Consider the following 20,508-nt stretch of genomic DNA (forward strand, 5'->3'; position numbering starts at 1 on the left):
ATATTTTATTGTTATTCAATACATTTTTTTACAGTATTTAAAATTTATTTTGAGAATTTCCAATCCTACATCAACTCATTGCCGTTCAAAGTGTAAGCCAATTAAACCATCGCTCTAACCTTGAACCTATCAAACATTTAATTTCATCTCATTCTTCTACGCCAAACGCGACGAAATTTTCCGTTGCAATTCAGGTTTCCATTTTTTTCATTATTATTTTCTTCCAGAAAAACCGTTTTTCGTCCGAATAATACAATATGCTAATGATGCAGAGATCCCTCACAAAGCGGAGGAAAAAAAAGCATCAGCATCATCCGCCAAAAATGATAAGCCCAGCAGCTACAGTCCGGCAACAGCAGCATCCTGAGGGTCACCAAACCGTACAACCTTTACATCCGTTCCCAGCATCAGCTATTCGAAGCGCTGGTCACTGGCCGTGCACATCTGCATCTGGCCATTCTGGCCAGATCCTGTTCCCGTTCCCGTGTGCGCGAGACGGCTCTCTAATTACGACTAGCAACAGGAAAAACTTGTTCCTTCCCGAGATGGATGAAAATTCCCCGGATGAAAATCGTTACCAGATCATCTGCATCACCACCGTGGTCCAGGTGTGCCGTCCGTCTCACTGCATCCGTTATCCTTTGGTGGCGGCTGTACCGAAAAACCGGCTACAGCACGCAAAACCGGAACAAGCCGGTGCGCCGTCCTGCTCATACCGGTCTCAGCCGCAGCTTAACGTATCGCGCAGGAGCAAGCGAGAGATTCTGGTGGCGTGGCTTTGTTAATCTGGCTCGAGGGGGGAAAAACGATCTTGACCATGATTTTTGTGCCCGAAAACATTTTCCTGCTGAGCACGGTGCGAGCTAGAAAATCAGTTCGCTCAAGTCCATCTACCGTTCAACATCACTTTATTCTCCTGGCGAGATATATAAAGCTGCTGCGCTTCGATCGGTATTTCGATGGAAGTGTACGGTGACTTTGGTGCTTCGATTGGCCAACAGGCGTGCGCACGCATCTAGGAAGCCATGCATCATCGTTGTGCGCAGTGTTCTAGTGCAGTGAGCTACAGTACTGCTGCCGATGCTGCGTTGAGTGAAGTGCAGTGTGCAACCCATGTGGCGTGAACAAAAAGCAGAACATTCAACAGTGCCCAAAAATGGATAACATTCAGATCATGTGAAAAAAAAACAAAACGAATCATAGTGAAGTTGATAGCTAAATTATGTGTTGAAAAGACATGAAAAAACACTTCAAACCCCGGAATCGTTGAAACATAGACAACAGCTACGCCGATAATAAGGAACAGAAATCCCGATTTGGAAATAGCAAATGAACCAAAACGTGTGTTTGAATCTACGTACAAAATGGAGTGAATAAAGTGACGTTGAACCTACACTTTGCAATGGAAAACAAGGTAATAAGTTCGTGGATGGGAAGGTTTTTAGTGGAGCAGAATGTGATTACTGAGAGTATCCATTCGATTAGAAGTGGATAGATCCTCTGTTATATTTCTCCAGTGTAGATACTTTATACGATGTTTAAATGTTTTAAAACATTCTTAACGTGTGATTATATGTTAAGATATATTTCTATCAATTGTTTCGACGTTCAATTTATGAATTACAACATTGGACATTAATTTCAATCACAGAACTATTTTTCGATAACGTAATTTGCAATCAATTGGGAGACATTTGTGAGCTGTTAAAGTACCTACCTGAAGGCAAAGTCTTAATCTGGATTATTTCCAAAAATCTCTATCGTGAGGGAATAAGGATCTTATTTTGATTATGATACCTGTTCCTGTGTTTGAATATATGCAAAAGATTGTGAGGAGCAGTAGTCTCCAATCAGCAATAACTATTGGTCAGCGTGAAAATGTATGTAACAAAAAGGACCGTTGATCGGAGGATAGCTTCCTAGACGCAATTTTACTCCAAACTTGATGAATAGATAGCAATCATGAAGTTTCACTCTTGGTGCTTTTGTTGTCTTAGTGTTCTGACTTAGCTTAGTGACTTATGAGGATCGGTCCAGCACCAAGCAATACGGCCAGGCCCTTCTTTATGAATAAAAAAAAAAGTTATAACAAGAAAACTTTGAGGTCGTTCACATGTTTAGTTACAGAACTTTAATTTAATTTAATTATTCTAAAATTGCTTGTCTGAATAATTTAAATGTTAAATTATTATCGATAATTCAATGTTACGGCTTAACGCCATTTTTTCAGTCCATCTTGTGCTGATATTGTACAATAATCCCAAGGCATTTCCTCTTTGTATTTTGCCTATCCCGGTGCTTGCTCGATACCCAGTTGACTAAGGTACGTTGTATTTTTCCTTTCGCAGATAGAAGGATTTGAACGAACTCACCCGTCAGACATCAACTATCTTCAATACCACGTTTGGAAAAAGCATTCCGGAACAAACAGCACTCATCAGTACAATTCGCAGCAGATAACGAACCGTCCACATCAAAAACCCTGACTCGCCAAACGTGTAACGAAAGACAGTCACTAGGCCAAACACCTTGACAGCAGAATGCAATGTCTAATATCATTGATACAGCTCCTCCAAAAAATACAAAATGAAACAATCGTGACCGGTTTGGCCCACTATTGAGACAGAGAGCAGAGCACAGAAACACAAGCAGAATATCCACACAATATGCCCACAAAGAAGCACAACGAAACCGTTGAAATAACCGCCGAATAATCAAGCTCGTTCAAATCACCCGCACCCGGATGCCCGAAGCCGGCCAAAGAATGTTCATTGAGAATAAGGCACAGAGCGCTTTGTGTGAAGAAGTTGCGTGTAGTAAACGGCTCACCCCTGGCCAGCAGCACAAGAAAAACCCCGGAAAAGCTGTGCAGTGCAAGAAGAAGAAACTACTTACGCCTAAACCCAGCGAATGATGCATTCATGCGAATAAAATATTGATACGCCATCTTGTCCATCTTCAACAGCGAGTGTCCGATAGTCCCAACACTCAAGGGAAAACGTCTTTGCACGGCAAGACGGTCACGACGACGACGACGACGACGACCAGTGCACGAGCAGCCGGCACGTGTCACCCATACGCTGCACGCAAACAGACGCACAGTAAAATTCAAAACCAAACTCCACACACACAAACTCACCTATACGCTTATAAAAAGAAAAACCCGCTACCATACCTCGAGTTCAGCTTTGGAAAACTGGAAAATCTTAACAGCCACGTTCTTCACGCCAACTTCTCCGTAAGCGGAGAAACCCGTCCTCTCGACATTCGGGCGATCGGCAGAAGAAGCAAAACAGCAAAGTGCTAACGGGGAAATGCAGTGCCCCTATTTTCTTCGGCATCCATCCGTACGTGGCCCGTTTTTCGGGAGGAGAAAATTCCAAAATCAACAGAAAGGGGAAAACCGTCGCTGTTTCGTGCGAGAGGGTTTTTCCCCTTGTTCACAGCAACCCGATCAGACTGGAGAACCGAAGTGAAACTTCTGGAGCAATTCTGGAACTGACAGCACAGCATGGACAGCAGCGTTTGCAGCGTGACAGCGGATACCGACGGGTGATACCAACGTGGGAGCATCGACGACGACGGCCGACCGAGTGAAGGAAAACGGCTTCCAGCGCAACGGAAAACGGCAGCTTGCAAAAGCTTGCAGAGAAGTATAACACAATCTTATGATTTTTTTTTGTCTTGAGTATGATTTTTCGTGTTCGTGAAGAGCGCCTCCGTCCCAGTTCGGATGGGTTTTTATTTTTATTTTTGCGCAGCTCGATTGGATTTTTCTTTGGGTTGAATATTTTTCTTGATTTTTTTATATTTTTAACTGGAATTTTTTTAACACAACACACACACACACACACAAAGGTACAGAAAACACGCCTCGAAATTTAATAGTCCCTTTTGAAAATAATATTGAGATATGCAGAAAAACTAAAGCTAAATTATCATCAAAAGAACAGGACCGAAAAGGAAACAGGAAGTACTAAATCCAAAACAAGCGCCATCTTTGTTTAAAAAGCACACGAAACACTACAATCACTCACATAAACACACACAAACTCTCCTTCTCACTACACTCAAACGTATGCATCGCTCCAATTTTATTATTATTTTTTTAATACCACTTTAATATACCAATTATTACTTTAAGTGCTTTAACACCACCAATTTAGCAGAAAAAACAACTATTCAAACGCACATAGAAGAAAACAGAGAACAAAAATGGGGGTTATAAGAAGAAGAAGAAACTGTAATTGAAAACACACGGAAAATTCACGCATTAGCTTAAGTTGGCCAGGGATTTTTCGTTCCATCCTTACCACACCACAACACAAGATAGAAGAAAGATACTTGTAGTAATAGCTGAATTAGTAATAGCAGCCGGTGCTTATCGGTTTTTGTTTCCTCTTTCTTTCAAACGCAACAAAAAGCCACCTGAAAAAACACAATAACAAATAATATTTCTCTTTTCTTTCGCAAAACAAAACTTTAAATAGGAAACAAAACGTGAAAATACTCAGGATTTAGTTTAGTAACCTTGCTTATCTTAATTTGCTCACCAACCGCAACATAACAGCAGAATCGTTTCAATTAACCCCCAGAGAAGAAAATGGAAACCCCACTCACACGTACAAACACACGCACACACACAATCATTAAGTGGATGTGTGTGTGTGCGTGTCCCTCTATTCTTATAGCAATCTTATTCATCTTCCCCCTAAAACATATACCCAATCGCCAGAAACAAGAAACAATAGCAATAAACAAAAACTGGAATGTTTTGTTTCGAAAATACACGTGTTTGTAGCACGCACGCACACACGCATACAGTTCTGCACGGTTGTTCCTTACAAGCAAACATACAGACACTAAGAATAACAACAACAAAAAACGCACCCCAAATGACTTCACCCCAGCCAGTTTCACACCAAAGCGGATCTGTGCTACATTTAATGGACAAATCAGAAATTGAATCTAGGAAAAAAGTGATTAAACGAACTTTTTTATGAAAAAAGGTGAAAATTGATTCTGTGTTGGAAATCGTTTGCTCTATAAGTGTTTTATTTCAATTAGAACAAGAAAAAACGAAAAACCAGCAGCCAGCAACCTACAAACCACACGGAAGTGAAAAACCGGAATCTTTAAAATGTGATATTTATGCTTTCTTTTACTGTTTTGTCACCACCGCAAAAAAAAGAAATGATACAAAAAGGAAACAAATAGGGAAACAAAACACGCAGATAGAAAATTTTCTTTACAAAAGAAGAACAAAAAAGTATTCATAAATTAATTGTTAAACCAATTAGTGAAATCGAAACAATTAGAAAAAAGGATACAAAAAAAACCGAACAAAACAACAACAACAAAAAAACCCATTGCAGGTTGAGATTTGTTTAACGTATTACAAAACAATACAAAAAATCAATCAATAATTAGCAAAACGAAAAGAAAACAAAAGTTAGCCAAAAAAGGAGAATACAAAACTTTTGAAAAGAATAAATCATTCTTTGTTTGACTGTGATGCAAACGCGGGTGCCCAACGAGACGGGTGCCCAAAGTTGCCCAAAGAAAGTTAGGGAAAAGGAAAAAAACATTGTTCCAAACAATCAACACAACAGCCTTAGTTGTAATAGGAAAAAAAACAGGCACGCGAAACGTTTGACATTGTTATATTTATTATAAAACAGGAAGACGGAAATGGAACGGAACAAAAAAAAAGAGTACCAATCAACCTGCAATGTCTGTCAAAAGTAAGGAGAAGAAAACAGGAAGAAAACCTCTCTCTCTCTCTCTCTCTCAGTACAGGAATCGTCACGAAGTCCTATTGTTGATATTTAAGCCAATTTATTTTAAACTGTTGAACCGCTACCAATTTAGTGCATATTGCATGAACAGGAACACACACAAAAACAAGAAAATGGTACTGTTTGTTAAGCTTTGTTAAATTAATCGTTTGAAGGCAACAATGCAATATGCTGGCGATAGGATGGAGATAACCAAAACAAGTTTAATTGAGACAAAAGAAAAACTCATGCAAAATGGGAACAGTTTCAGCTATAAATCTTCTAGATAAATTTAAACATAAAAGAAAAACAAAACAAAGGTAAAGAAAGCACAAACTCGTACGAAAACACATAAACACAGGGACACAAAACAGATAAAAGCAAAGAAGAAAAAACACACCGTTTTACGGACACTTTGGTGTACTGTTTCGAAACACGAACCAAAACAAGCATGGCGATAAGTTTCTGTGTGTGATTAAATCTGTAACCCAACCACACAATCAGACATGGTGAATTCTTATTACTAAGTTCCTCGAAAAAACAAAAACGAAAGGCAAACCCGGCGCTTCTTCCGGCGTTTTTTTTTCTAATTTCTGCTCGGAAGCGGTGCCGCAGATCGCGAAAGAAGGCATCCAGTTTTTGTAACGATCCTATTTAGTTTCTTGATTTTGTTTCTGATTAACTACACACTACTATCATAAAAGCGTCATAGCAGCGGTCCTGGCACGGTGAGGGATGAGATCATCCGCCAGGAGACACAGATTTCCTTGAAGCGTAAAACACTGACAGGCGTGCCCAGTATCCCGCCAACCAACCGCGCTGTATGATTGGAGGATATTGGACGTTACGTCTGAATGTGGGGAAAACCAGGAAATGTGATACTAAAAAGCTTTCTTTTTATTTTTCTATTTCTAGACAGGGTTTTGAATAAAAAAACAAACAAACAAAATGCGGGATTGAACGTGTAGGGATTTCTGATTGCGAGCGTTAAAAAATACACACTCACACATGTCACGGCAATACTCGTAGGAAACTATGGCACGGAGGCAACTAAACCTTGAGGGCGAACCAGCAAAAGCAAGTACTGGATATTGAATTCCTTAGAATAGAAACCTCTAAACAAATCTTCGCAGACGCAAAATAGGGCCAAGAACCATCGTCAGCGTCTAGCCGTTTCTCACACAAATCTCATATTATTCGATCAATTATCGTTGGGTTTTCATTTAAATACCATATCTCAAGAAAATACCTTCTGGAGCAATTTTCCGGCTTAAGCGTGTCCGCGTGGATCGAGTGGAGAATGGAATGGACAGTGTTTTTCCATCGTGTCAGCGTACGGGTAGGCACAACCAAGCCACTAGACTCGTCCCACCCGTCCGGTTAGTCAGCAGATGGCGTTAGGGATCGATGTCCTGCCGGTGCTGGAGCTGCCGCTCCTTTCGCACTCCGCACCTGTGGCAGCTGTAGCGTGGAAAGGGATAAAATTTCATTTTCTATTCCTTCCCCGGGTAGATCCGTGGCACGCAAGCAAGCAATGTTGGCAGTATTAAGAACACAAAACACGCACACAAAAAAAGCAGGACCACCACAAAATTCCAAACCATATTTACTAATATAACAGGATACAGCAAAATCTTCAAATCTCCAAAAAAGGAACAACACAAAGATGATTATTACAAGCGGCGGAACACGGCGAGCGACAGTAGCGAGATCAAGTGGTGTCTATCAGAAATTAATAATACACGCAACACGCACCCATTTTGGGGAAGGAATTTTCGGTCTATCGGGATGTTTAGGCAAATCGGGAAAATCGGATTCGGGAAGGAGTACAGGAAAATTCTCTTTGATGCAAAAAGCCATTTACCAGCCCACCATCAGTCCAGGCGCGCAAATCTTCTCGACTCGTATTGCATCAGGATCGGTTTAGGAGCGTTCGCAATGCGTACACAGTGCGGTTTCGGAAAATTCATCTTCTCGTCTCGAGGAAAACGGGAAAAGTCTTGTACGTAAAATTGGACCGCAAGTTTACGCTTCATTGAATATGAATATCTTTTGAGCAGAAATGGAAAAGTTAGCATTGAAAAAGAAGTTCAGGCTCCCTTTCGCTTTCGGATTTATAAATTAATTATGATCAGAAAATGCAAAACACGGGGATTACAAATCGGAATGCAAAACAAACACAACCAGGCATGTATGAAAAAACAAAACGTGAAAGCAAAAAGAAATAAGAAAGATTCAAAAGAATTCAAAAAGAAAAATGCAAAAACGGGATAAAAAAATAATCAAAAGTTAAATAGAATTGTCTCTCAAAAACGTAGAACCTAAAAAGCAGTTAACAATGTTATCAACAAAAGCTTTGAAAAATAGTCCACCAAATTCTATAAATTAAACTTGAACCATAAAAAGCCATACAAAAAGCTTCAAAAATTGAATCCAAACAGATTAAAAACAACCAACAGTTTTGAACAGAAGAAAACTCAAGAAGAAAATCAAAATTACAAACATTTTAATGAAACAGGAAAATAGAACTGGATTAAAAAGGTATCGAAATTCATAAAGAATAGATAAGTAAAAGAAAACAAATTCTGAAACAAGAAAACAAGAAATAGAAAAGTAAAAGTAACCACAAAAATGATGATCAAATAGAAAAAGATTCCAAACATTTCTGCAAAAGTTAAAAACGAAACGATAAATTCATCCAAAAAATAGACTAAAACTAAAATAGACTAACCTACTAAAACAATCGAGAAGTATTGCGCGTTTGATAGGGCTTCAGGAAAACCAAATCACAAAACCCAAAAAACACTTTTAAATAGCAAGAGGAAGCAATGCCAAATTCCAAAACACTTAAAGACGTTACAAATTCTGCAACAAAATCTTTAATGCTCAAAAACAGGGCCTCCCCCCTACCCCAAAACCCCGAAACCCGGTGGCGCGAGGAACTCCTTTCGGTAGAAACAATTTCCGGCAAAGACGTTTCTTCGTATCTCTAGGCTGTACGTAAAATCAAGAGGCGTACGTAGGTCACTCAACTCAAACCCAGCGCAAAACCCCAAACCCAGCCCACTTGCTTATCGTCGTCTTGTTCGCCTGAGCGTGTCTTTGCCTCGTGACGAGTGCACGACCGGGCACGGAAATGTAATCAAATTATTCCTAATAGCAAAGCGAAAACGAAATATTTTGTTAATTAACCTCTCAGAATGACTGACCACGGAGCACCACCTAACCTACTACCAACGAACAACATTTCGAAGCTTTGCTGATGACGACATGTCGTCACACGTGAAGCTCTCTATCAAAAACAGAAGAAACAGCAGCAACTACAAAAAAACTCTCTCCACCCAAAAAGCAAAAGACATCAGAAACTTATGTCCTAGACGGGAGCAGGATTCCTAGAGGCCAATCTTCAAACAAATTTGCCTCCTTTCGGACACAGTTTCGGAACGATGAGTCGATGAGTGCATCAAAACCGGGTTCGCACCGTACCCATTAAAAAGGGCCCAACTTTCTTCACAGTTCGGTCATGATCGGGTCTTGTTTTTTTTTTTCTTGGTGGTAGGTGGTAGCTCCCAGCACCATACAAAATTGAAGGATAGCATCAACCAGAAGAAGCGCATGTAAAGCAATTTATGTTTTCTTTTGCCTAAGTTACAGGACAACTCTATCACTCTTTCTCTGTCTCTTTTCGTTCGGTTAATTTGTGTGAGAAAACGTGTAGGGCACTGATAGGTCCGTAGAAAGGGGAAAAAATCGGTAAAATCTTTAGCAAAACAGGCTCTTTAGTTACAGTGAAAAGGATATTGAAATTGGTTTATTTTTACACAAGAAATAATCTAGCCGAAACAAAACAGGAAAATTTCAAAAATCAAGTAAAAACATGGAAAAAAAACTCAAAAATTTAAGAAGAATACAAAAATAGAAACAAAAGGGAAAATTAAACTTAAAAATAACGAAAACAATATGAAAATGGTCAAAAACACAACAAAAACTCAAAAAAGAAACCAAAAGGAAGAAAACCACCGGACAAGAAAACTCAAGAAATATGTCTTTCTGGACGCTCAATTAGGCAGTATTGTTTACAACCAAAAACATCACATGCACATGCAAAAGAAAGTTGGCAAGATTTTGCTTAGTTCCAGATTTCTCGCAACATTTTCTCGCACGGAAGATGATGGAAAAGTTTTTGCACCCAGTACCACCACCAAGATCACTCCTCTTTGGCCCACGATATCTCGGCATGTCTCGGTCTCCGTCTATTTACAACTAATCCTAGTGGAAAAAGTTGGAAGCCATTGCCCCTAAACCCCAATACCTCTGGCTACCCGCACTCCGCTCAAGGTAAGCGGTGGCAATTCCTTTTGAACTAGCAAATTTGCATATCTTAAGTCGTGTACACCGTTCCTGGAACTAGAACTTACCATTCTGGACAACATTATAGCCACTGAACCCCGGTGCAGACCGAAACCTAATCATGGCAACTGCCGGTAAGATGCATCCCGGGATGAACTGAAAAGAAATTCTCTTTCGGCCACCAACAACAACCCCACCCCCGTCCCGATGTTTTGGATTTGGAAAGTTTCGTTCCAAAGATTGACCCAAGCGCTACGGTGCTCCGATGATTTAACCCCACATGGATGGACACATCTTACAAAAACAAGAAAACTCCAGAAAGTACACACGTTGGTCACGTCGGCATCTTTTGAGTTTGAGACGGTGTTGGGGGAGTGTCTGTGCTCGGGAGTCAGGGCTTACTTAAAGTTATGAATATGGCCATTGATTACAATCTGAATCTCCCCGGCAAGAACAGCCACGTTGGGAGTTGAGAAACATTTTCGATAAGTTCGCAAATAAACGACTTGCACCTACGTACTGCACCGTCAAGGTAATTTCGGTGAAAATGCCCCCCAAAAACAGATTCGACGCTAGCTGTCACGCAAATATTGCTCTCTATTTATCAGGTCAGGTCTATTTTTCCCGAAAAAGGTGAAAAGTTTAGCCAACGTGTCAAGTTTCCTCTGCGAGTAGCATTTAAGTAATCGAGAACAAAGTTCAGGAGAAAAACCCAAAACCCGCTACATTCGACGCTAAATATAAAGCCTAGTGAAAGAAATAAGGTTTTCCTATAGGACTTAAGCAAAAAGGAGCGATAAACAAACTCAGTTTTGGAATAAGAATGAAAAATTCGGTCCAAAAACATTTCGAAAACAGGAAAAGGTTAGGCTTTAAACTCCACAAAACAGCACAAACCAGCAACTCCCAAATCAGCTCGCCAAAGGTAGCAGAAATCCAGGCACGTCATTTCCCGCGGCGGACGTAACTGTCACGCCAATTCTTCGAAGAGGTTTATTTACTAGGTGCGTACAATATTTAATTCAACCGAGTGTAGTTTTTCTTGTGTCTTGCTAGTTTTCGTTTCGTTTAATTGTTTTGTGAAATTCGTTGCATTCACCTCACTTTGTAGCTTGCTGTCGCACTTTTTGCGATGCTTTGCCCATTCATTAATGTATTTCGTTTGCTTGCGTCTTCATCTATTCGTTTGTTTGTTTCTCCCTTTCAATTCGCTTCGATTTTAATAAAAAAAAAACTATTAAAATTGTAAATTCTTAACAAAAAAAAACATAATTGTATTAAAACCTAAATCTAACCCCCAACGAAAAAAGAAAACAAAAACATTCAACTCTGCAATAGTATTCACCCACTTCTGGTGGGTAAAACACCGAAAAAAGTTTAAAACAGACACTGATTTAGTTACCACTCTCTCTCTCTCTCTCTCTCTCTTTCCTTTTTAAATATTGAACATTTTTCACACAAGCAAACACACATACACTCCCCTTCCCTCCAACTATTTGAATGCCGAATTTGAATTCGAATGCAATAATGCCACGGTTGAACTACTGATTGACACGCATTTTCCAATAATTTCTCCGATGAAGCAAACTTCGAAAACAAAAAAAAAAACAGAGCAAATTGCTCAGCAGTGTGTTCTCTATTTGCTGATTTAATATACCCTTGTCTTGCGCACACATAATGCATGCCGATATATGAAGAAACAAAATTAATGTTAGCAAAGTACGAATTTACCAGCACGCTGGATGGCTGGATGCTGGAGTTAGGATAAACGTTAGCGTTAGGTCATAAGGCGATTAGCGATAGAGAACTAGTTTTTTTTTCTAATTAGATTAGTAGTAGTAATTCTCTTGCAAAACAGGGGTGAGCTTAGTGAGCGCGTGAACGGATCGTTTTCAATGAACATTTTTAAGCTAAGGATGCATACAGTCTGTTCGAGTGATTTTAAGGAGCGATGATTATTCCAATCGTTTACAAAAAAAAATACACATCGTAAAGAACAGCATAAAATGGAAGAAACAAAATGAAGATGATAAAACAGACATAGAAAATGTGAAGAAATAGTCGAATCATAAACTACATCAAAAAGGAAGAAAGAGTAAAACCAAATGAATCAAAATATGAAAAGAAAGGGCAAAACAAATTAGAATTATATACCAAAATAGAAAAGAACAAACTCAACGGTAAAAAAGGATAGAAAAAAGAAACACAAAACATAAATAACAAAGTAATACATCGGATACATTTGAAAGCTATTCAAAATCAATCTTTACGCACGAAACGAAATGAAAAAAACGTTGTAAAAACTGCAACTTTAAGTGCCTTATAAAGAAGCAAGCAAAAAAAGAAAAAATAATAAGAAAAAATCACACATGGTGTTAAGAGCAGATAGCAAAACTGAAACACTAAACATTTATATCCGTCCAGGTTAACAAAAAAACTTATAAAACATATAGAAACAAAGAAGTAGCTCAAATTCAAGTCTTTTTTCTCTAAAGTAGTTTGAATAAAAGAAAAAAAACGATACAGGGAACCTATTGTAACTGTAACTGTGTGCTGTGGGATACAACAAAACGGAACGCGTACAATCTTTACAGCACAACAGACAGGAGAAAAAATAAGACTTGCAAAACTGTAATAGAGTAAGTAGAGTTATGGCGATCAAAAGCAACCAGTCACAAGTCAAAATAATTGTATACTCTAAAGGAAACGTTAGAAGGAATAATACCGATTGCATAAAAAAACAAACAAAAGCAACCATTCAAAGAAGATAATATGTAAGCAAAGAAGAACTAAAGTACAAAAAAAGGAATCTATAAATCGGGAAAACCCCCCTAAGCAAACAATCAACAAGTAAAATAGTAATGAGGAAAGGCACCCAACTCAGGAATGTAGTGGAGCTGATTTTAAAACCATGTTTCGGTCGGCGTTGACGGCGGTAGCATCAACAACCAACCATTTGGACAAGTTAAACCGAAGTTGTGTAAAAATTCGTCTACCGATTCTCCAGCATCAATCACTACCTTTCTGCGACTAAAGAAGAAAAATCAACCACAGGCAAACTAAAGCGAAAAAAAAACCCGGCTCCGTCGCCAGCTGGCCAGTCTACTGTACGTCTCATTTAAACACGACCTCCAGCATTAACACTGCGACTTCTATTAACGGCCATCCCCTAAATAAACCCAGGCAGCTTACCCATCGACTCGTAGGGAAAAAAACACACCCAACTCAAATCGGCGAAAACAAAATGGGACGGGCCAGTTTTGGGATGGTAGGGAAAGCAACCGTGCGCGGAACAATCGTAACAAGGACTTACCCTCAAATTTCAAACGATTTGAATCGAATGCAACCAAATCAAGATAGGGCGCAACAACGGCGAACAAATCCGGAAACTCCCAACTCAGGACGCTTGGTCCTCTGAAGCTCTGGAACTGCTGGATCTCGCATCCTTACTAAATCCGTGACACACTTTCGGTGCGGCACTCGTGCCTTTTCCTCGAGTCTTCACCGATGGGTCAGTGTCACTGTCCGTGAAGAAATTAATTATCAAACAAAGCACCCGTGTCCCAGAGACAAACCTACAAGATTTTAGCCAGAGTTTCTTGCTCAAATGGACAATAGACTACTGGACAGCCTGTCCATACGCCATAACCCGACTACTAACCGTCTTTCAAATGGGATTGAATGAGCTTATCTTAATTGTTTAGCGGAACGAACCCCTCAAAAAAGTTGCCGGAGGACCAACGCACGGGAAAAGATATCAACAGACATCAACCGGTCACCGGATGTTCCGGTACAAAAGGTACACATTTGTTGACGTGGAACGTTTGGAAGAAACTCATGCCCTTATCCGGAATATTACTTATCTCGAGAAACGTATCAGTCAGACGAGTTAGGAAGAAAATTTAAAATCAAACAAAATGGCATACCCGCACCTGCAGACAGCAGAGTTTATAATATTAATGATACTAGACATTGTAAAAGAAAAAAAAACGGAAGACTGTTAAAGTAACTTCAAAATCAAACCATGTACAAAAACGGCGAAACAAAAAATCGTATAAAGCTAAGAACACATCAATACAATGAAGAAAGCAATACGTAAATACGGCCACAACTAGTTTGAAGATTTAAGGACATGAAATAAAGAATGAAAATCATATTCGGAGACACCAAACTAAACCTGGGAGAGAAGTGTTGTGTTTTATTTATTCTCTCCACAGTCTACTAAGTTTCGGCTGCGTTACTGACTTGTAACGATCGTTACGTTACTCCCTGTTCGCCATCCGCCGCCTGCTGAGCCATGATGAATATGTTGAGAAGCATTTTTTCTTCTTGCTTGTACATTGAAATAGCCCAACTCAGCCGTGCTAAATCGTCTTCAGCGTCTTTCAGCGTGTCGTTTGGGGCTGCCATACTGCACAGCACTGTCTTCTGCTGATTTCCGGCCAATGGCGGCTAAAGTGCATTCGAGACACATCCTTCCAGCCAGCAAAGAACGCCCCGAACAAAGTGGCAATAAAACATAATCATTCGCTCGTATCTCATGCTTTATGACAAAACTTCCGACATTAATGTGCCCCCACCAACTAGCTGCTTACTTACCGCGCGGCCGGGAGTTTTGTCTTTGTTTTATTTCGATTCGTTTTTTTTCGTTTTTGTAGTGGTTTTTTCTGTCTAGTATAAATGTGTTTAAAACTTGTTAGAGAACACAAGAAAAAATGGCAAATCAATTGTTCGTTGTTGTAAAAGAATGTGCAGCAAGATTAGTACCTCTCTAGGTCTAGATGAAATTTATTGTCCATGACATGGCAATTAGAATGGGATGCTGAAGAATTGCACCATGAAAGTCTTTCAGTTTTCGAATTATAAAAAATATATATTTAAAAACAAGTTTAGTTCTTAGGATTCATCGCCGTTATTTAAAGCTAAAAATCAATTACAAACTAAATTTTGTCAGCATTACCACTTATTCTAACCAGCTAGGACCAGTATCGAATGCAATCTAGAGCTTTGTGGAGGTTTGACTACTCTTCCAGGCTAGCAAATATAACCCTTCCAAACGGCCAGAGTTTCTAGAGCCAAAGAAGAGTAATGTTACTGTCAATTTTAATACCCCTTTATGGATAAAAAGAGGTGAAAGAGGTCTCAAATGACCTAATGAATAAATGCCCGTACGTAGGTCTGACCAGCTAGCTAAGGGGTCTAGTTGCTACCCTACTCTTTCTTGTGATCTTATTTAAGCGCTAATGAATAGGCTCGTCAAAGCTTCTGGGATACGATCGTATTGAAACCAATTAATGCTTATTTCTTCAGATAACCTTATGCCGTTCAGTTCAACAGTGCTCTTGTTATCCAACACCTGTATGCGATCCTCGACTCAAAACTAATTTTCATTGCCCACTGCGAAGCCATTGTCGTCAGCTCATTAAAAGATTGGGGCCTCATACGAAGACTCACATCCGACGTAAATGATTCAATGTGCCTTAAAGCGCTTTTGGGCTATATGGTATTTACTTCCGCTCTGATCTCGCACTGCAAAACTTGATAAGATGAGATTTCGAACGATACCCGATGAGATTCGAACGATACCAACAGACGATGGTCTGCAGAATAATATTCTAGACAGAATCTTACAGCCAACATTCAGGGCTATAATGTTTAGGAAGTTATACCAGTTTAGCCTGTTGATCACGTCTCGCTCGTTCGATAGGATATCTCCCTCCGCGTTCCGGTACATAGTAACCATAAGAGACAAAACGCAGACACTGGCTATCTCTTCCGCTCATTTTAGCCAATACGACCAATATCTATCCTTTCAAAGTTCAAAACGATCTGCGGAGTATTTAGCAAGGGAACGGACACCACCTCATACAAAATGCAGCATTTTGAGAATATATCACTCGCTCGGCTGCTATTACGAACTTCAGCAACCCTGCATACGAACTGTTGCATGCGCCATGGCTTGCATGCAGTTTTTCAAGCAATCTCTTGTATGCTAAAGTCGTTTAGCAGGGGAACCCGTGTTAGCAACGTTACTGGTTGCTAAAAATTCTATAGGGAATCAAAATCTAATTATTTAGTATTTGAGATCCATTTTAATGTAACCTTTATCAATTCCGTTCAATGATAACTTATCACAGAGACAGAATAATATAAAACACACAACACAGCCATAATGAGTAGAACCGTTTTCGGGCATATGTTTCATACTGGGTTTTATTTTCATTTACTCAAATAAATACTTCTCTACCTAAACTGCGGTTTCTTGCTCGCTTCGTTTTTTGTTTTGCAAAGGTTGTCTCGAAATGTTATCAAAATAAGAAGATGTTAAGCACAACGTTCTATCACCCATTCCTTCCGTCCGTTGTTCACGCGTGCATTGTAAGCGTCAATGTACCGATATATCGTCGTTCTTCAATAGAGCACCATAATACACGATTCGAATCACCTGCCGATGATGATGATGATGTGCTTGTTATATATCGCTTAGTGGATTTACTGCTTCTACAACTGCTACGTTACGATTGCCGAACAAACTCCATCCCATGCACTAGCAGAACCATCTTCGCACGTCACCACATTAGCGTCCGGTGGTTACTTCCGATCCGTCATGGCTTGGCAAACGACGGATTTCCGGACATGGTTTTCATGGCAAAAATTAGTATAATCATCCTAATCGTCACCCCAACATTCTCGCAAACTAGCATTAATGTTTGACCGTGTCGCAATTCAAACATTCTTGCTAACCACTACAGTAGCTTGAACTTCGTCCGTACTTAATCGTACACCGCACCACCTCTCTTTGAGAGGTTTCGGGTTGAGAACTGCAGTAAAGGGTAAAGATTCATAAGAAACAAGTAATTAGGCAACGGTTGTGCAATCTCTAACACGGTACTGTTCAATAGGTTGGTGCTGTATAAAAGCGTTGTCCTGCTAAATGTTCTATCGATCGGTCACACAAATGTGGTTTCTGCCAGATTTATGATTCATGATGAGAGATCCTTCTTCTTCGTGAACGCAGACAGGCGGCAGTTGACAGGATGTATCGATTCGCTTACAGACCGGCCAGCACGATGCGAGGATCCTCGACGGCGGCCTTCACCTTGCGCAGGAAAGTGACAGCCTCGCGGCCATCAATCAACCGATGGTCGTAGGTCAGGGCGACGTACATCATGGGTCGGATAACCACCTGGAAGTAACCACCAGAGTAAAATTATGCAATCTAAGGCAACGAGTACTTGGGTGAAACACCCAATCAATTTTAATCCACTTACCTGTCCCTTTACAGCGATCGGTCGCTCGAAGATGCCATGCATACCGAGAATGGCGCTCTGCGGAGGATTGATGATGGGCGTTCCCAACAGCGATCCAAACACGCCACCGTTCGAAATGGTAAAGGTACCACCATCCATATCCTCCACCGCGAGCGTTCCCTTCTTCGCCTTATCGGCCAGCCCTGCGATGGCCAGCTCAATGTCAGCATAATTCATGCCTTCTACATTTCGTAGCACCGGTACGACCAAACCCTTGGGCGACGCTACCGCTACCGAAATGTCTACATAATCGCGATAGATAATTTCCTACAAATGAAAGTTAGCATTAAACGCCACGAAAGGATGAAAGCCGAGCTGTGCTTACGTTCTCTTCAATGACAGCATTCACGACCGGTTGGTCCTGCAGAGCATAGGCAGCCGCTTTGCAGAAGGCCGACATGAAGCCCAGCTTCATGCCGTACTTCTTTTGGAACGCTTCCAAATGTTGCTTGCGGAAATCCATGATGAAACTAAAATTGAGAAATGGGTCATTATTAAACAATTTGTTCATTCCGTAAAATACTATCGACTCCCTCTCTAGCGTGCGTCATGTTAAAGTTCAAATTCACAAAACGCTTATTGTGCCTTATTTCTTGCAAAAATAAACGATTAGCCTCTGTCCATCATTTGCTGACAGACAATTCCTCATGTTATTTTTATATTTTACTCTCGCCAAACTCGTTAAATAATAGCGCAAAGTTGTGGCCGATGGAGCATTGCGGAGAGAGAATAAGGTTGGTCGAGCGGTTAGTTTTGAATCGTTCACGCATGCGTGTCCGTTTCCCACGTTTTTTTTTTCCCCGTACAATACATCTCATAATTACGTCATGTTTTGGTAGGCCTTCACCATTCGCACATGACATGATACGTCATCGCACCCCTTCTCCAAATGGGGGATGCGTCACCCCTGCCAGTGCAATTCTATCTCATCGGAGGCAAAAATATGCAGAAACGCGTTAAAAACCGCGCTAGAGAATTCGTAGCATCAAATCCAAAACACTCAAAACATGAAGCACATTTGGAGGCTTGGCCATTGGTGCTGATTGCGCCGTTTAAAAACACCACGAACCACACACCAAGTCGTGTCAAGATGCCACTCATCTGTCTTGTTGCCAGCAGCGATAAGAACCGACGACGCCTTGGCACCGCACACAGCAGCAGCAGCAGCAGTGCGGCGGCGGCTGCAGTGGCGACGAAAGATAAGGAGCATTATCACCGATACTTACCTCATGTCGATTTCGTTGAACGTCGTCAGCATTGCGTTCGTGTTTTGTGCCTCCTTTAGACGCGACGCAATTTTCAAACGCATGCGGGTCATCTTCACGCGCTGCTCCGTGCGCGTCCCGGTAATCTCTTTGCTGTAGTCAGCTGGCGGTACCTTGACGGTGGCCGCCTCGATGGCCTGCGCATGGCGGATGGCAGCGACGGGCATACGGCTAATCGGGGCCGCCGGTTTCGGGGGCGCTGGTGGCGGAGGCGCTCCGGCTGCCGGGGGCGGTGGTGGTGGAGGTGGTGCAGCAGCTGCTACCGGTGGTGGCGGTGGCGGCGGCGGTGGTGGTGGAGCGGCTGCTGCCGGTGCAGCATCGGCTTGTTTGGGTGCGCTAGCCTTTGGCGCTTCGCCGGTAATCTTCAGCTTGAACAGTTGTTGACCGGCCTTCACCGTGTCGCCGTCTGCAACGTAGATCTCTTCGATAATACCATGTCCGGGCGCCGGTACACCGACGGTGGTCTTGTCGGTTTCAATCTCCATGACCACCTCGTCGGCGGCTACCGCATCGCCGACCTTCTTCTCGAACTTCACATCACCCTCCGACACGGAATCCGCAAACGGGGGTACCTTAACGATCTCCGACGAGAGCAGGCGGGCCGAGGTGAAGATGGTGCGCTCGTTCGCTGCCCATCCCTGCGCCTTGATAGAGCTATCAATCAAAAGCAATAAAAGGACAACACATGGGTAATTAGTGGCTTATCGCTAAAACGCTTCCAATGTAAACAGGTAAACAAATCCGCCATGATCCGGTGCAGTGCTTCAGTGAACCGCACCATAAACATAGGGCTCGTGTAGGGTAGCCGTGAGCAGGTGTGTGCCACGACTACCATGTGATCGCACACCCCCACCTACACTCACTACCAGCGCCAGCGATCATACATTGTTATCGGCATCTAAGCTGCGAAAGATCACTGACGGTAAGCAGCGGACCGTATGGCGAAGGCCACGAGAAATGGGCAGCTAAAAATAAAAGCAAAACAATTTCACTTACCTTCGCACGGATTCGCTGCGACGGACACTGTCGGTGACTGCTGACCGGACGATGCTCGGCAACAATCTACGCCCCTGGTGGTAGGATCGGGAACCGGTCGCAGTGCCCTACAAAGGGGAGACGAAAAAGGCTCTATCAATAAAAACACGTAACTTGGACAAAAATCGACCGTCACACACACACGTCTCGTCATCCTCGGACCATCGGGGAATTTGCAAAATGTTCATTTGTCCATCGTTTCGCTTTCGAGATTACATAATCCACACTTTTCACCGGTGCAAAACCGTTCGGCCGTTTTAGCGGCATTACCCCGAGAATTTCTTCACCATTTCCTCACCGCTCAGCCACACCGCGACCGTTAACGTACCTGCTGAGGTCCTGTTTGTCCTTCTAGCGAGCGCAGACCGAGCCGGAGCGCTGCACGGGGCAGATTTCGCGACGATATCGAAAGTATTCCGGCCATCACTCACTCGGGTGCTTGCGGATTGCACGTTGTGTTCCCTGACAACCAAGTGAAAGGTAAAATTTGACGGTGTCAAAGCACCCACAGTTTCGGTGGCAGGGGCCAACAGCTGCTTACCGAAGGACGTTCCTTCGATGGGCTGACCCTTTACGCTAAACCCCCTTCGAATGCTCGTGTCGTCAGCGACGGAATTCACACGGACAAATTACGCGAATTGTTGCGGGAACGGCGACCGATTTTCGCGAATCGTACGGGAAACGGGAAGCTGACGGTCCAGCGCCTTGACAGCTGTCAGATTACCCAAGGTCGATAGAGGCGATGGAGTTTCGTTGGTTAGGGCAGAATTT

The 20,508-nt window shown here is 41.8% G+C and overlaps 1 protein-coding gene and 1 long non-coding RNA gene across 2 annotated transcripts; one reads left to right on the forward strand and one right to left on the reverse strand.

Moving 5' to 3' along the window:
- Nucleotides 1-848: 848 nt before the first annotated feature.
- LOC118506960 lies at nt 849-11,131 on the forward strand. The gene is made up of 2 exons (XR_004905575.1): nt 849-1,414; nt 2,349-11,131. It is a non-coding gene; the product is annotated as an uncharacterized LOC118506960 (long non-coding RNA).
- Nucleotides 11,132-16,320: 5,189 nt separating this feature from the next.
- On the reverse strand, nt 16,321-20,439 carry LOC118506917 (dihydrolipoyllysine-residue succinyltransferase component of 2-oxoglutarate dehydrogenase complex, mitochondrial). The gene is made up of 7 exons (XM_036044713.1): nt 20,279-20,439; nt 20,066-20,199; nt 19,699-19,805; nt 18,664-19,356; nt 17,763-17,907; nt 17,399-17,704; nt 16,321-17,313 (listed from the first exon to the last, which is right to left on the reverse strand). The coding sequence occupies exons 2-7, from the start codon at nt 20,159-20,161 to the stop codon at nt 17,179-17,181; spliced, it is 1,482 nt and encodes a 493-aa protein (XP_035900606.1). The 5' UTR covers nt 20,162-20,199; nt 20,279-20,439; the 3' UTR covers nt 16,321-17,178.
- Between the last annotated feature and the right edge of the window lie 69 nt (nt 20,440-20,508).

The sequence above is a fragment of the Anopheles stephensi genome, chromosome 2, assembly GCF_013141755.1.
Source record: "Anopheles stephensi strain Indian chromosome 2, UCI_ANSTEP_V1.0, whole genome shotgun sequence".
In the NCBI taxonomy this organism is placed as follows: domain Eukaryota; kingdom Metazoa; phylum Arthropoda; class Insecta; order Diptera; family Culicidae; genus Anopheles; species Anopheles stephensi.

Excerpts from the sequence above, each read along its gene's own strand:
- LOC118506917 (XM_036044713.1), bottom strand. The coding sequence starts at position 20,161 with ATGGCCGGAATACTTTCGATATCGTCGCGAAATCTGCCCCGTGCAGCG. Across the intron at positions 19,806-20,065 it reads GACAAACAGGACCTCAGCAG|GGCACTGCGACCGGTTCCCG; the intron begins GTACGTTAACGG and ends TCCCCTTTGTAG. Across the intron at positions 19,357-19,698 it reads CGCAGCGAATCCGTGCGAAG|CTCTATCAAGGCGCAGGGAT; the intron begins GTAAGTGAAATT and ends TTTGATTGATAG.